General features: G+C 42.6%; 1 protein-coding gene across 2 annotated transcripts in view; it reads right to left on the reverse strand.

The window, feature by feature from the left end:
* CSMD1 (CUB and Sushi multiple domains 1) overlaps window positions 1-16,333 on the reverse strand; it is a 1,521,983-nt gene that overhangs the window by 79,254 nt on the left and 1,426,396 nt on the right. For both annotated transcript variants that reach the window (XM_084758080.1, XM_084758079.1), the window contains exons 43-48: window positions 14,813-14,990; window positions 12,801-12,946; window positions 12,051-12,131; window positions 11,041-11,154; window positions 5,043-5,231; window positions 862-1,008 (exon numbers count right to left, since the gene is read on the reverse strand). In XM_084758080.1, coding sequence (XP_084614206.1) covers window positions 862-1,008; window positions 5,043-5,231; window positions 11,041-11,154; window positions 12,051-12,131; window positions 12,801-12,946; window positions 14,813-14,990 — 855 coding nt within the window. The remainder of the gene's footprint in view (window positions 1-861; window positions 1,009-5,042; window positions 5,232-11,040; window positions 11,155-12,050; window positions 12,132-12,800; window positions 12,947-14,812; window positions 14,991-16,333) is intronic.

Here is a 16,333-nt window from a genome sequence, read left to right on the forward strand (position 1 = left end):
CGCATCCCCTCCCCATCACTCCCACACCGCATCCCCTCCCCATCACTCCCACACCGCATCCCCTCCCCGTCACTCCCACACCGCATCCCCTGCCCACTGTCTCCACTCCACAGGTTTCAAAGCCTGGCTGCTGGTGAGGTTCTCTCATCTCTTTCACCCAGAGAAAGCTAGAATATTCCAGCCCCCAACACATACCTTGCCCCCTGAGGCTGATCTCTGCCATGAAAACACACATCAGCAATCGGAGTGCTGGATGGGATCTTTCCAAGGAAGACAGATCCCTAAGACTACCTGACTTACTGCTAAATGGGAGGAGCCTCAAGCCCAGGTATTGAGGTCCTCCCCTTCAGCCCCCCAACTGCCCACGCTCTCATGGTGTAACAGAAACACTGATGTAGGTCAGAGCACACTGAAGACTATGCATGGGACCTAACATTTCACTGATATACTAGAAGATTTAATTAATATAATACAGATAGCAACTTACAGACAATAATTAAAGAATATGGAAAAAGGATAAAATAACTTAGATTTTGATATGGAAGTACACATATATGTATGCCAAATGTAGACTTATAATGTAAATTTTCATATAGCATATAGGCCAGTAAAGTATACTATATTTAAAGATAAATATGTAGAATGCAATAGATGGGGTGAAATTCTAGGGACAACAGTGATTATTGTTTATGCCATTTACGGCAATATAATCAATTCTCCCTCCAAGTAACCCTCCACTGTGTTCTTCTTGCTGGTCATCAATTGTCCCAAGTTGATCTATGCCATAAGCTAAACCTAGTGTTAATGAAGACATGTGGTTCTGAAAGACCTTTCCGTTGATGTCCAAACCCTTCTGTTCACCTGCATAGCGAATCCTGAAGCCTTTCTTGCTGGTCGCGTGGTCTGTAGACCAGCGGAGGTATAGATGGTTACTTCTGCTGGTAAAATTGGATTGCTCAGTGTGGTTCCCACTTAAGACCACTAACAGAGGACTTTGTCCAGAAGAACCTAAGAAAAACAGAAAAAGAAGACATTCAGATGTGAGCACCTACAAAATGCAGATTATTTTCTAGCTGCTGATTAAACATGTGTCCACATGTACAATATATAGTCATTTATTTCAAAAGAAAACAACCAGCACCATTTGTTGAAGATTCTATCTTTTTTCCATTGTATGGATTTGGCTTCTCTGTCAAAAATTAAGTCTCCATAGGTATATGGGATTATTTCTGGGTCTTTGATTTGATTTCATTCCATTGATCAACTAGCCTACTTCTATGCCAGTACTATGTCATTTTTATTACTGTTGCTCCATAGTACAGCTTGAGAACAAAAAATTCAAATTAAAATAACAACAAATATATTCCATGATAGTAAAACAATCAGGATGAAGGGGAGGGAAACAAGTACATAACTTACTAAGGACACACTATGGAAATAAATCAAATACATAAGTTAAACAGCGGCACTTGAAAGTGTGGAAATAATTATATTATCACAATTTATAATATACTGCAGGTATAGAAAACCAGAAGCTTACTCGAAATGTCAGAGGTATACAAGTTAAGCCAGCCATTTTGAGGAGCAACCTGGTGATATATAGTAAATTTGAAGTTTTAATTCCATCAGCTCTAGCAGATAGGTACAGAAGTTAGTTATACAGCAAATATATTCCCCAATATTATTTCTCATGATAAATTTAGGACCAAAACTTTCCAAACCAAAGCCAAGTGTTGCAAGTATCATGAGGAGAAATTAAATTTATAGGACACAAAATTAATAAGATAATATATGTATATTCACATGGATTAAATCCAAGAGTAGCATATGGGTGTCTAAGAGTGCCCATCTGTAGATTAGTATCATAGTGAGTCACAAAGTTCAACTGTGTGCAGTACCAGAACCTCATGTGCAGAGAGACGATGGATGGGCTCATGGGGGAGTAGATGGACTGATAGATAGTGAGTGGATGGATGGATGAGTAGAGAGAGATAAAGAATGAATTGTGGAAACATTCATAACAATGTCTTGCTTTAGGGCTATAACTGTCCACATTGGAGCTAGGAAAGAACTGGGCATCAGCGGACATTCCCAACAGCTCTCTGTGCCCCCATAAAGAAGCAAAGATCCAAAAAACGTGACCATAATCTAAAAGTTATTATTGGCATGTAATCTTTATTCTGTATATGTGAAGGTTGTCAAAATTGTTAGACAGTAGAGCTGTTAAGTGCCCAGTGTAACAACTTTTGGCTGCATCGTCATTTTGCTTGGGAGAGAAATCACTTTGTAGAAACAGGCATTGTACTCAGCTCTCTTTCTATTAGTGGAGCCAGCGACATCTCCTTGTCCTAAAAACATTACTGCCTTTCTTTTCTGCATTTCACAAGTTCTCTCATGGAAAATGCGTAAGAGCATGGGAGAGTAAACCTCCTGTGGCTATACATAATCTAAACGTATCAGGGCAAAGGGGGCCTCCTCCCCTCGAGTCACACATGGAATCTCCATTCATGGAAAATACTGATAAATCACAGCTTCACTTTGTCTTACTCCCAAATCACTTTTGGGGACTCACCCCAGGTAAAACAGTGCAAAGCTTTGCTGGAATCTGCACAAACACGCATTAAATTCCTGTTTTCAATAACTTAGAAAGTGACTCCCCTGGATATATGTTCTATATAGAGAGAGCTAAACTGAAAAGAGTTTATATGGGTGGGCGTTGACTCCAGTCTGAATGGTGTGCTATAGAAAGTGGTGACTGCAACACAGATACACAGAGAAAAACCATGTGATGACCACAGGCCACATCTACATGCTTAGGAGAGGCTCAGAGACACCAGATTCACCACAGCTAAACATTGCACTCTCATTCTCCAAGTCTGAGAAAATATTCTCTGTTGTGTATACAAGTGGGGGACTTGGAAACAGCAGTCGCAAGATTACACAAGATAAAATAACAAACTAAGAACAGACATGGAGGGTCCCTAGAAAGGATTCCTCTTGTTATGAAATATGATCCCCAAGGACTCTATGTGACGTGTCCTGCCTACTCCCCACAGAGGAGTGACCCCACTCCGTGTGGCAGATGGTAGAGTACAAGCTGTATGCTATTGGCTCATGGCTGTAAAACAGGACCATATACTCACTGAAGGAAAACACCGCTGGGAAATTAATTATCCTGAGTTTGTCATACTTGGAATGTCAAATTTACTGACAGGATGCAGGAGTGAATTTTCAAGCGTTTCTACTCTCCCATCAGATTCCTGATTGTTCTTCATCTTTTCTCTATCTAAATCATAGTGCTCAGGCCTGTCTTGGGAAGCATGCCTCTACAAAACACATATCAAACAAAACAAAAACAAAAAACCAAGAAAGGAGAGGTGCAGGTACATCGGCCACAACAGTCATGCTGTGGTCTCAGCAGCCAGCCGCAGCTGGGACTCACACACTATTCTTCGCTGAGTCCTATGAAAACTAAGAAAGTGAGGAAAATCCACACTTGAATAATAAAATTCACACAGAGAAATTCTGAGTAAATGGTGCTCACAGCCAGTTTGTTCAGCCTACTTCTGCTCAGCTCATGAAATATAAAATAGCACCTGTGCTGCCAAAATAAAGATGGGAACAGTGTTTAGTGCAGAGAAAACGCCATTACTTGCAGAAGTTTCCATACAAAACTCTGATCTTTCACTTTATAGAAAAACATTTGAAAAGCAGAGTGAAGCGAGCCATGAGCCACTGTTAACTTGGCAGAAACTAGCGCTGTCTGCTCTGATCTTCTCTCTAGCTTTTGATTTTGGTCATGGTCACACTTTGAGTCGTGTTCTGGCCATATTTAGACAATACCAGACTGTGAGCAATTAGGGAAAAAACTTTTGGCAAGGATTTTGCTTCTAAAAGTCAGAAGCATAAAAATACTGCCTTCTATATTCAAATTCAAATGAATCAGAGGAAACATATAAGCTTGCAAAGATCACTTGTACACCAGTACTTACCTATGATACAAATAGGAATATACACCTGTGCTTGTGCACACACTTGGAGAGACAACAGCCTGTGAAGCACTCTTTTCCTTTATATCTACAGATCAATGTATTGGAAGATATACATACATACATACATACACACACACACACACACACACACACACACACACACACACACATACACATATATATCACTTAAAGTTTTATTTCCAATACAGCAATCTGCAGAACTTGACTCCTGGGGTTTGATCTACACAGGTGATTTACTTCTCATACTCCATCAAGTTAGTGTGACTCACAGAAACACAAAATCAATTAGAGAATTTTTAAATCACTGAATAGACTGTGGCTTACCTAACCCTGATGAGAAATCCATGGGAACACAAGAAAACCCTGTGATTTTGGCCACACATATTGTGTTTGGCCAAACTCTGCTCAGAAATGGTGAAGCTTCTATACAAAGAAAAACACTGGCCTTGGTTCCAGCTCAGCTGACAGTCCAGCCACCTGTGCTGCTGTATTAGGGTGCTCATTAGAGCTGTAGAAAACCAAAACGCATGTGGAAAGCAACATCTTTTGGCATCAAAGGCACTCAATTTAACTATATAAAACAACTCCGTAAAGACACTAGCGACATTTACCACTTTGATGTCTGTGTGAAGCCCTCATTTCATGTATTTCTAGTGAAGTAGACATTTGGAATGCTAAAAGTGTCCTGTGGTATCCCACTAATCTGTGTTACACACACACACACACACACACACACACACACACACACACACACACACCCTGCAGAAAATCTGTAATGTGAACAACGCAATAGTACTGTTTGAAGGTCGCCTAATATCTGAGAAAGCATAAGCCCTGTGGTGATTCATTTGTGCTGTTGTTGTTGTGGGAAGATGCAGTTTAACAAGCCTGACGCAGATTGATAGTGAGACATTAAGATGGTGTTTTTGTTAATGACCTTCACAATGCTCACGTGCGCGCACACACACACACACACACACACACACACACACACACACACACACACACACACACACTGAAGAGGCTTACCATCAAATACTTCTAGTGCATCAAATTGCTTTTCACTTTGAAAGGTGTCCACAAAGAGAGTGATGTTAAAATTTGGCTCCACTTTGATAGTCCAAGCACATGTCTGGGAGTTAAAGTAGTTGCCTGGGTACCCCGGGCTGAGGATCACCCCAGAGGAGTCTGTTCGCACTTCATTTGCTGGACATTGTGCTAAGGAGAAAAGAGGCAGTAGAAGTCTGCATTAACACCAGGAATCCAGCACTGATGAGGTGGGTTCTGTCTTGCTACACAGGGTCCCTTGAGAGGAGAAGGCAGTCCATTGAGCTCTGACTACATTTAACGCAGGACATGGACAACTCTGAGAGTGGCACAGATATAAGGAGCAGTGTGTGCCTTCTACTGGGTTTATACAACACTGGCTGCTGAATCTCTGGAACAATCTGATGAGGCTCCCTGAGTTTCATCACACCATCCCAAGCCACCCCAGTGCAAAAGTAAGACAGATATCCCACCTTGATACAATATAATAAAACGTGGCTCTCTATAAAAGAAAAAAAATCTTATTTCTACTCTGACTCTTACTATACTTAGATAAATAAAATCTAAGTGTTTGATGTGACCATTTAGGTATGAAATGAGCCAGAGAAACCTTGTCCAAACCCACTCTGGAATGTTTGCTACAATCTTCAACAGGACTCGTGATTTCTAAAGTAAATATTCTTTTTTGAAACACCAAGTTATTGCAAGTTTGGTGATACTTTCTCCTCAACCTATTTTGATCCAGTTACTTCCAGGCTAATTAAAAAGAAAATTTAAATGTACATTCACCAAAAAGAATTCCTTAATGTTATCTCTCAATGCTAAATTATATTACAGTTCACAAATGCTTTTGCTAATATAGCTAAGGGATACTGATCAGCCATAGCATATAAAAACTGGCACACCCACACTATTCACAGAGTTTAAGCGGATCAGTAACTAGCTTTCCCCAAGGGCTTTGTCAAAGTCATCCATCTCATTTGGCGAGTTTTCCCATTTTAATGAGCCAACTGTGTGTTATTTACTCATACATTTCGAAATGAAACCACTTCTCAAACAGGTGGGAAAAGCTTGTAAGATGTGTCATTCCTAAATGTTGTCTTTGATGGTTGCCCAAGCATTTAGATAGTCTAACTGAAATATACCTTAAAGCTCAGCAGGCTTTTTGACAAAAACATAAGCAATTAAATCTATCACAGAACCCTTTAAAATGTACTTTAGGCCAGAGCCCTTATGTAGTCACAGTATAAACTAATTACAGCAGCCTCACTGAAAATAATTCCAAACGGAAGTCACAGACAAAACTTGGTGACACTGCAGTGTCTATCTTCTGCAGTGATGGTAGTGACACTGTTAGCCACCAAATGCAGCCGGTGCCTTCCAGGCTTAGTGGTTTCAATGAGCAATGTTCCCATGGGTTGAGGCACTGAACACTTAGTCCGCAGTGGTGATGTTGTTTGGGGAGGTTTAGGGGATACAGCTTAGTGGAGGAGGTAGGTCACTGGTGGCATTCTTTGCGAGTATATAGTCCACGCTACTTCCAGTTTCTTTTGTTGTTTTACATGCTCCATAAAAGACTTGGGGTTCTCCTTCTTGCTGCCCTGCCTCCTCACGGTGATGGACACTTACACCTTTGGAAATGTAGGTCAAAATAAATTTTCTTCCATCAATTGCTTTTGATTCTGTTCTTTTTTTCACATAAGAAAATAAAGTAAAATAAAATAAAATAAATAAACTCTTGCACTGACATATCATCCAAGTTCTATATTTTGTTTTAACTAAGGCTGGAGAAAATTGAAAAAGCCACCTCGGGTCACTGAGCACTCTGATTTACTCCTCTAAGCAACTTAGAGAACACTCTGTCCAGTATAACATAGAGCCCAGTGTTCTCAGCAGAGCTGTCTTCTTGCTGAGCCTTTGAACGTACTCTGTGACTTTGAGCTAAGTATGCCCAGTTATCTGTCTTCCACCTTTCTTCTTGAACTATGACCTCAGAGTGAGCATGCTCCCTGATATACCCCTGTGCTAGGCATGAAGAGGGATGTACTCTCACCTCATATGCTTTTCTATGGGAATTTAAGTAAGATGAGCCTCCCATTATTCCTTCTTTTGGGGAGAGCTTCACTTTGGACATACTTGCCCAGCTTTCTTCCTCCCTTCCTGTAGGCAGTACATTACCCCACTGTTTAATCTTCTGTTTTACAACCTGTCTTGTGCTCACTAAGATAGATGTAAACCCATTCATTCAGTGACATCGCTTTGCAAAATTTACTTTGCCCATTGCAGGTTGGACGTGCTGAGATTATTCAAAGGAGCACATCGCATAGGTTGGGTTTTGTGTCTGCACACCTGTGTGTGCTTGAGAACACAGTCCCAGGAATCCCACAGACCTGCTTCCGTGTTGCAGTGGGAGTCAGCACTTTTCCTGTCTCTTCTACAAATAGATGATGGTAACAGGCCTCCCACTCAGGGTTAGGTGAGATGAGGCAGATGTAAACATCTTTCTTAAGGAGAATGTGCCATATGGGGAAAGGTGTTCAGAAACTGGAAACGTCCTGGCTGTATACCTTCCATGGCTCAGCAGGCAGGTGCTACCAAGCAGCGTCTGCTCTCTCTGTTTCACTGGGGATTCTTAGGCCAGGCTTCCACCTTGTACACCCTACCACTGTAGCTAGTGTTTTCAATGACTCTGAACTTCAGATCGTCTGGAACTAGGAAACTTTGCAATGAGTTGCTGAATGCCACCTGGAAAGTCATGCTCACCTCCAGGTCTGGGGCACAGAGCAGCTGTCAGAAGTATCCCTGCGTGGGGTCATTGTTATGCCTTCTCTCTTGCTTAGTAGAGGAGGGGAAATGAAAATGCGAGCAAAGTCGTTTTATCAAGTTTCCTTAATGCTTAACGCGATGATTTTTGGGCACAAATATTAATTTTAAAATATATTTGAACGCATTTTCCAATGAGCCCAAATGTCTTTGCCTCCTCCTGTCTGCCCTGCTGTTTTCTGGGAACCTACTCTTTCCTGGAAGCTGCTATAAACTGTTGCCAGGACCGATGCAGCTAGTATGAAGCCTTCAGCTCTCTCCCGGAGCTAAAAGTTCTCAGTTCTTCAGCAGCAATGACACATTTAAGCCCCATGCACCTCAAGAGACAGTTGAAAAAACTTCTGCTATAGGGACAGCCTTCAGAGAGACCTCATAAAGGAGCTTGCCTGCAACCAGAGCTAGCTCCTCTTGCCAGGTGCAAGGCAAATTCAATTACTATTTATTTTTTAAAAGAAAAATCAGCCATAAGGCTTAAAAAACGTGACATGTATTGTGTAGCATGTCTTACAGGCCATGAGCAAAAATAACTTAAGGCTAGGGACTTGAACTAGGATGTCTAGTCATTAAGATGAACTCCTTAGCTGGATGTGGAGGTGCACACCTTTCGTGCCGGCACTCGGGAGACAGAGACAGACAGATCTCTGTGAGTTCTGCCAGCCTGGTCTACATAGGAGCTCCAGGACAGCCAGGGTGACCTAGGGACACTCTCAAGAAAACAAAACAAAAACAACAAATAGAAAAGATTAAGTCTTGCCAGGCATGGGAGTGCCCACTTTTAATCCCAGCACTTGCAGGCTGAGACAGGAAGATCTTAGTGCAGTCATGGCTGGCCTGATCCAAACAGTGAGTTCCAGGCAACCAGTGCTCCACAGTGAGACACTGTTCCAAAGCCAATAATTAATCAATCCATAGTACCACCTGTAGGATGAGATAAGTGTGAAAACTAGGAAGACCCTAAGAAAATGGGAGGGAGGGAAGTTGGTTGAAAAATGTATGTGCCGCACCATTTATGTTGAGGTCAGAGGACAAGGACAGGGGGTTGGTTCTTTCTTTCCACCATGCGGGCCCTGGGAATCAAACTCAGGTAATCAGGCTTGGTGACAAGTACCCTTGCACATCGTGCTATCTCACTGGCCCAAGTCTATTTTCAGTTTATGTCTGAAGACAACTGTGAACTCCTAGGATGAAACCACCTGTCCTTCAACACGTCTCAGAAGCCAGGCTCTGTGAGAGCCAGCTCTCTTAGCATCTCTTCCCTAACGTACCCAAGGGGAGGTCTGCTTGACCTTCTTGGGTGCCATGCACCTTTTCCTAATTCTGGTGCGTTGCTCATTGTTTTGTCTCCTTTAAAACAGATTTGTTTTGTTTCATTTTCCTGAACACGGGAAGTACTACTACTCTGTTGTCATCTCTTGCTCAGATTTCTCTGAATCTGCATCTAACAGGGTGGTACGTTCTCAGTGCTCACTGTGACCTTCCAGAGCACGGTCTGAAGGCCTCCCCACTGCTCCTACCCCAAACACGTGGCAGCTGTCAGAGAGCTGGTACAAGTGTGTATGACACCCAAGGAAGTAAAATTAAAAGTGAACACCATTCTCCATTAAGAGTTTATTGAGGGATTCCTCCCCACTTGAACCCTACAAAATAATTAGAAAATAGACAAGGATTATAATTAAGTGCGTAGGTGATTAGGGTCAAGCACAAGACAGGCATCTGAGCTCTTTCAAACTAATGAGTTGCTCAGAGAAACACAACTAAGATTTCTTTAGCTCATCTCCTTTTAATGAATTTGTTTCCGAAGGAAAAGGAGCCCAAGGCTGTTAAGAGTAATAGTTACAGGGTAGGGAAGTCACAGGCTTCTAACCTCCAGGCAGAGCCACAGTTGAGCCCGTGGAAGTCTGCATTTCCAAGCAGGTGTTGTGCACAGGGAACTAAGCTCATGGGCCCACAGTTGTGTGGATGGACACGAGTTAGACTTCATTTCAATGGAAACCGAGTTAATCCAGACAGGGCAATGTAATGACAGGTGGCTCCTGTTCTGTGAGTGCAATACTAAACAATTCGCGTGCCTTTTCTAGGCTTCTTTTAAACTCTCCAGCCTGAGAAACTTCATTTGAGATGAAAATGTACCTTTAAAATGTGAAGGTTTGCCTGTGAGTACGCGACTGTATGCATTCTCTCATCTTGAGAAAAAAATCCCGAGATCAGTTTACCCAAGAAAATGACTCAGGTTTCCTAACTCCAGGCCACAGCTTGGCACCTGAGCCCTTCGAAGACAATGACGAGTCATGGAGTCATGGTTTCATCCATCTGAAGCTCACTCAGCCTGGAGCAGGCCAGGGTGGCCACCCAGCAGAGCAGTAGCTCCCGGTGCCAACAATTCTGATGTTAAATCTTCTGAGCGATCTAAGCCATCAAGCACATTCTGTGGTCATTCATTCCTAACTGCATCCCATTTTCTAAGATGACGGAGATGGCATCTCCTGCTCAAGACGTCTCAGATGTTCCCCGTCAGAACTGTGGTTGTGTAAAGTGAGTTGAAAACACTAGCAGTGAGCCGAGATGGTGTGTCTGACCTACTTGGACCATCTAAAGGCTGTTTTCTTCCCACTGTGCTGGAAAGTGGTCCATACTAAATTACGTTTCTTGAGTGATCTAATTGTATTCTAGTCCCTTGACCAACGTTTGTAGCCTAGAACTAAGTCTGGTATATGGTCAGTTTATGTTGGAAGCATATACAAAACCAAAAGTAGATATATTTCATTGTTTATACATTTTATGTCCAAAGTGTTAACTGCCAGATATGCAAATCCAGGTGAAGTGTTGGCAGGGAAACCTTGGGGTGCTCAGTTTACTTGCCAAGGGCCCAAAACATGAGGCAAATTGGAAAGATGTGGAGAAGGATTGCAATATCAGTGATGGATATTGGCTGTTATTGAATATTTCAGTTTTGATGCATTTGAACGTATCCATGATGATTTGTTGGGAAGACTGTGACTTAGACTTATTTTTACGGGAGGGCTAAAGATCCAATGCCTTCCAATACCTCTGTTGGCAGCTTGCTTACATTGCGGAACCAACTCAGCACAGACCTGGGTCAAATCCAAGCCCATCCCCGAGACTGTCAGAGCAACCAGAGCTCCAGGGTCCGACATACCTTCACAGGTGGGTGGAGAGCCTTGGAACTGTAGCTGTGAGCTGAGCTTGCAGGTCAGCGTGTCGCTCCCTGACAGCGTGTACCCAGGGTGGCACTGGTACTTTACGAAGTCCCCTGAAAGAATCAACCAAACATGGGGGATTGATATTTCCAGAACATGTGATGAATGTGACTGTGTCAATCATTTGTAACTGCTTAATGAACTATGTCAATGAGAAAACCACTTGAGTGTCCATGCTCACTTTATATATGTCCCTAAAAAGCCCAGTTTTCAGGTCTTAGTTTATAGTATTTAATATTACTGAAAAGAGACCATGTCAGCTGTCCACTTCCTTGATCCATACAGCTGTTTGTCCCACTTTTAAAATGCCTTGCCTAATAAACAGAAGTAACATTGATGCCTGGGATCTGAGGGAGGCCGTGGAGTGGAATTAGGAAACGGCTTCAGCAAACCCCACATGGCTTGCTCATGACCCTGTCCGGGGAAACACCCTGCTCCAATTAGCCTAGCGATCTTCAGCAGAGCAGAAACTGGACCGTGCGATTGGGCCAGCATTTCACAATACAGTGCAACCATGGGAATATGATTTTGTAATAAAGTCTGAGAAATCCTGGGTTCTAATAATTACTCTGCTGACATATGCTGTGGTTGCTTTCCTAACAGGACCAGATGACTCATGAATAAGAAACAAAGCAGTGTTAATATTTCCAAGTATTTTTATTAAGTACATTCTACAGTGGCTTCTCTTTTGATGGTCATCATTTGCAGTTAGACACATTCTAAGGTAAAGAATAATAGTATTGATGCCTCAGAGCAAAAGTCTTGAAATGTCAAGAACAAAACAAACCACAAAAGTAGGCAATTTGCTCTGTAGCCTCAGTAGAAAGCCCTACAATGTTTTGGGACAGTTTTCCCTTATGGTTACCAGCTTGCCTAAAGTCTGCATTGGACGAATCTATGAAAAGGCAGTTCTCATGCTGTGGAGACAAGGAGAGCAGCGAAGGGTTACCTATTTCAAAGTCTTCGTCTTCGGTAAGCAGGTCAGCCTGCGGCACTGCCGGCGGGGGTGGGCACCTCTTCAGCTGAAATGCTACAGTAGATTCATGAAAGATGGTAACAGCTGTGGTCATCTTTTCTGAATGATCAAGTAACAAGGCTATGTGCATGTGTAAATTACTCTCCCCAAAGTCTGACTTTGACTGTTAAATGCCTAACAGTACCTGAAGTCCAGGGGATAAAGGCATCTAATTGTACGGCAGCCACTTCCCCTCTTTTAGAAATCACCACTGAAATGGCCCCATCATAGCATGGCTAGGTTAGATAAGCTTATCTGTCTCTTGTCATGAGGAGCATTTTGGGATCATAGGAGACAAGGGGCTGGCGACCTTGCCCTACTGTCCTCAAGGACATCATGAGGCTGGTGTTGCCCCATGGGTCGACATATGATGGTTTCTATGACATTTCCTTAGAGTCAGGGACATGCAAACCTGCACATAAGTCAAGTGCATCACAGTGGTCTCTACAATAAGGTTCTCATTTGTATTTATGCAGGAACAAACCCCAGGTAGCTGCCAACATGACCTGATGAAATGAACTGACAACAGAGATATTGGCCCCTACGAAAGGTTTCCAGGACACTCTGGTGTCCACATCGGACAATCCAACAGGGTCTCAGACAGCTGGAGATAAAGTGTGTTGGCATGGTGGAGAGCTTTCCTGGGATTCGACGGCCCAGTCACGGAAGTAAAAGTAAACTGACCATGAAAATTGAGGACAAAGAAGCCTCCATTGGAGAAATCGCTGTGGAATTTGAGCAGGACCTGGTTAGTGGAGCTGTACGCTGTCTCCAGGGCGGTGTTTCCACTGAAGACCCCGAGCTGAGGTGAGTTCTGGTCAGGACCATCCCTGGGAAAGAAATGGAGTTCATCAGAGGAAGAAGTTCAGTGGTACAGCTGAGCTTGTGCAGTTAGCTCCCCAATACAGCCAATGCGCAGAAAGAATGCAAGGCTGATCTAGAAAGACCAGTGCATCCTGGCCTCCTCAGAGACACTTCTGCACTGTCAGCAACCAACAGCTACATGTTAAAGTAAACACGGTACCCACTTTCTCATGAATGACATTTATGAAAAGTTTTACAGCCAAATCAAAATACTAAAATTAAAATATGATATTCCTCTGGCACTGACTTTGGTAATAGGATATCTGGCATCCAGGGGTTCACCATCATGTACCATCTCTCTCCTTTATTTGCATTCTGATTGTGGGAAGTAAACGTACGTGAATTGCTGTGACTGGATTCCACGCAGTAGGATCTACATGGATCTACTGCTTGGTGGTCCTGTTGTTTGCTGCAGGGAAAGTAGCTTCCCCTGGGACTGAAGATGCATCATCCGCAGTGACTCTGTGTTTAAATTCTGCATGTGTTTCCCACACACACACCCCTCATAATTTAGATAAAATGTTAAGGCCCTGTAGTATCTGTTCCTCTGGCCCAGGCTACTTTCCGTTGCTCCTTGAGCTGCAGTAAGAATTCAGGCACATGATGCACCCTCCATGCACGCGTGCACACACACACACACACACACACACACACACACACACACATCACACAGGCAGACACACATAGACACTCAATAGGCAGAAGCATACATTCACACACAGACACAATATAGATACAAACACAAAACACTCATACATTCACATATAGATACACACAACACACATATGGCAAACATAAAAAGACACAAGCAGTTATGTATAGATACATGTATACAAAAGTATCCATTTACAAACAGACACATAAACATGGAATACAACACAGATGTGCACAAACATGCATTCAAACATATAGATATGCCACACATGCAGATACATGCACCTACAGATACTTACATCACAAATGCACACATACAGTTCACCTATTAATTCAACAGTGCTATGCTCCTGGTACCCTAGGGGTATCTTTTGGCTCTCCAATCATAGCATGAGAAAGAATACTTATTTCATCTCCCCCTTTAAATTGCACCTGAGATCTCTAAGGTGGAGCATGTCATTTCCATAGGTTCCACCTAGTAGATTCATATTCACCATATCCTGACCCAGATTCCTCTGCAAGGCTCGTGGGAAGCCAGGCCTGTGCCATCCAGGGTGGGGAACGCCCTGAGTAAACACTTCCTGACTGTTGCTTTCATGCATGCATTAAAAGGAAAGCACATAACAGCTCTTCTGTAAATATATTCATAAGTCTGTTTATGTGTATATATATATATATATATATATATATGCATTGCCCTTATAATATCCTTACACACACACACATACACACGCGTGCGCACGCACACACACACACACACACACACACACACACACACACACACACACACACCTCCTTAAAACTGTGGAATAAGCCAGGTGTGGTGCCACACGCAACTCCAGCACGCAGAAGGCTGAGGCAAGGAGACATCCATAAGTTCAAGCCTAGCCTGTATTAGAGAGTAAGATCATATTTTTTAAATTATCAATAATTTATTGAAAGCAAAATGTGAAATAAAATAATCATGACTGTTCCTATACACTGCAACAATCTGGTTATATCTGTCTAATAGCAAACTATATATATGGCTGGAAATTCCCTCCGTATGGCTCGATTTTGTTAGTGAATTCATTTTTCAAGATATGCCCAGACCGATCATTTGTAAACACATAACCTAACAAAGTGCAAGTGCTAAGCCACCACGAGCAGGGACTGCTATTTCCTGGGAGGAGTCATACCAGACAGCAATGTAGTCATTTACAGCCTCCGTCTGCAACAAGGTGAAGTTGATGTACACGCCATGGCCAGGAGGGACAGTGACCAGCCACAGGCAGTCCTTCAGAATTGGGTACTCATCAGGAAATCCAGGAGAATAAATGGTACCATTCTGTGATGTCACATTATATCCACAGGGAGCTGAAAAGGGAGACACTGAAAATAAGCTAAGATGGTTGATTTTCAGAAGTAGGTAATGTCTCTGGTGTCTAAAGTCAAAATTTCCCCCTGCAAGAAATAACTGTGAAGTATGCCAGTTACTTCTTTGTCCAACTTATTCCCCTAAAGTATGGAAACTTCAAGACTTAGAAGTTATCTCAGTCGCACTGAATATATTCTTTAAAATCCCCCCAGTCATTCCCATACAATTAGAGAAATGCTGTCAGTCATCGCCTGTGGCTGAGCTGATAATCCATTGGGCTGTCCAGTGCGATGGCTTATGTGGAAATCAGACACAAGTAGGGGGCTGAGTGGTTTTGTTTTCTGCCACTTTGCTAAAGCCTATTTAAGCCCCTCAAAGAGTGGCAGTTAAGCCTATTCGCCTCAAAACAAAGACATTATCAACTCTTTGCAGATCTGTACCTGAAGAAGCAAGATAAACTTTATTAAGAATACCTCACAAAAAATGCTGCCAAATCTACCAGTATTTGGTTATATGCAGACACAGCAATTGGTCTATTTTGACTCTACTTTAAATTGACGTTTATTGTTGCCATGGCAACTATTTTACTTCTGGAAAAGTGAGATGATCACATATTAACTTCAGCCTGATGTGCATGTGTTTGCTTTCTACTGCCCTGATAAAGGCCATGACTAATGGCCACTTGGGGAAGGAAAGAGTTTATTTCAGCTTATGTCTTACAGCCTATCATGAGGGAAAACCAAGGCAATAACTCAAGGGAGAAACCCACAGGCGGGAGCTGAAGCGCAAGTGTATGGAAGAATGCTGCCTATTGGACTGCTCCCCTAGGCTATCTCAAATTGCTTTTTATAGAGCATTCAGGACACCAGTTGAGGAAGAACACCACCCACAGTGGACTCAGTCCTGGCACATCAACCACTAATCAAGATAGTGTCCACATAGACTTGCCTACAGACCAGTCGAATGGGGGCATTTTCTCAGTTAAGAATCCTTCTTTCCAGATATGCCTAGGTTTGTGTTAAGTTGACCCAAACCAATTACCATACTTCATTCAAGTGAAGACTGGGCAGTGACAGCCACAAGCCAACTTGGAAGTCACTCCAAAGCCAGGAGTAGTGGTCACCACCAAGAATCTTCCATGAATGTCAGAATTTTGTCACAAAAATCTTAGAATTTAGATTAAGCAAAAATACAACACAACATGAGAGAGAGATGAGGGAGGGAGAGAGGGAGGAAGGAAGGGAGAGAAGCGGGTGGTGATGATGATAACAGCAGACATCAAGTCACATGCTGGTTTCAATAAATGGCCAAAGAGACTGAAATGGCTCAACCATACATTGCC

The sequence above is a fragment of the Acomys minous genome (assembly GCF_964271855.1).
Source record: "Acomys minous genome assembly, chromosome: 15".
NCBI classification, from domain to species: Eukaryota; Metazoa; Chordata; class Mammalia; order Rodentia; family Muridae; genus Acomys; species Acomys minous.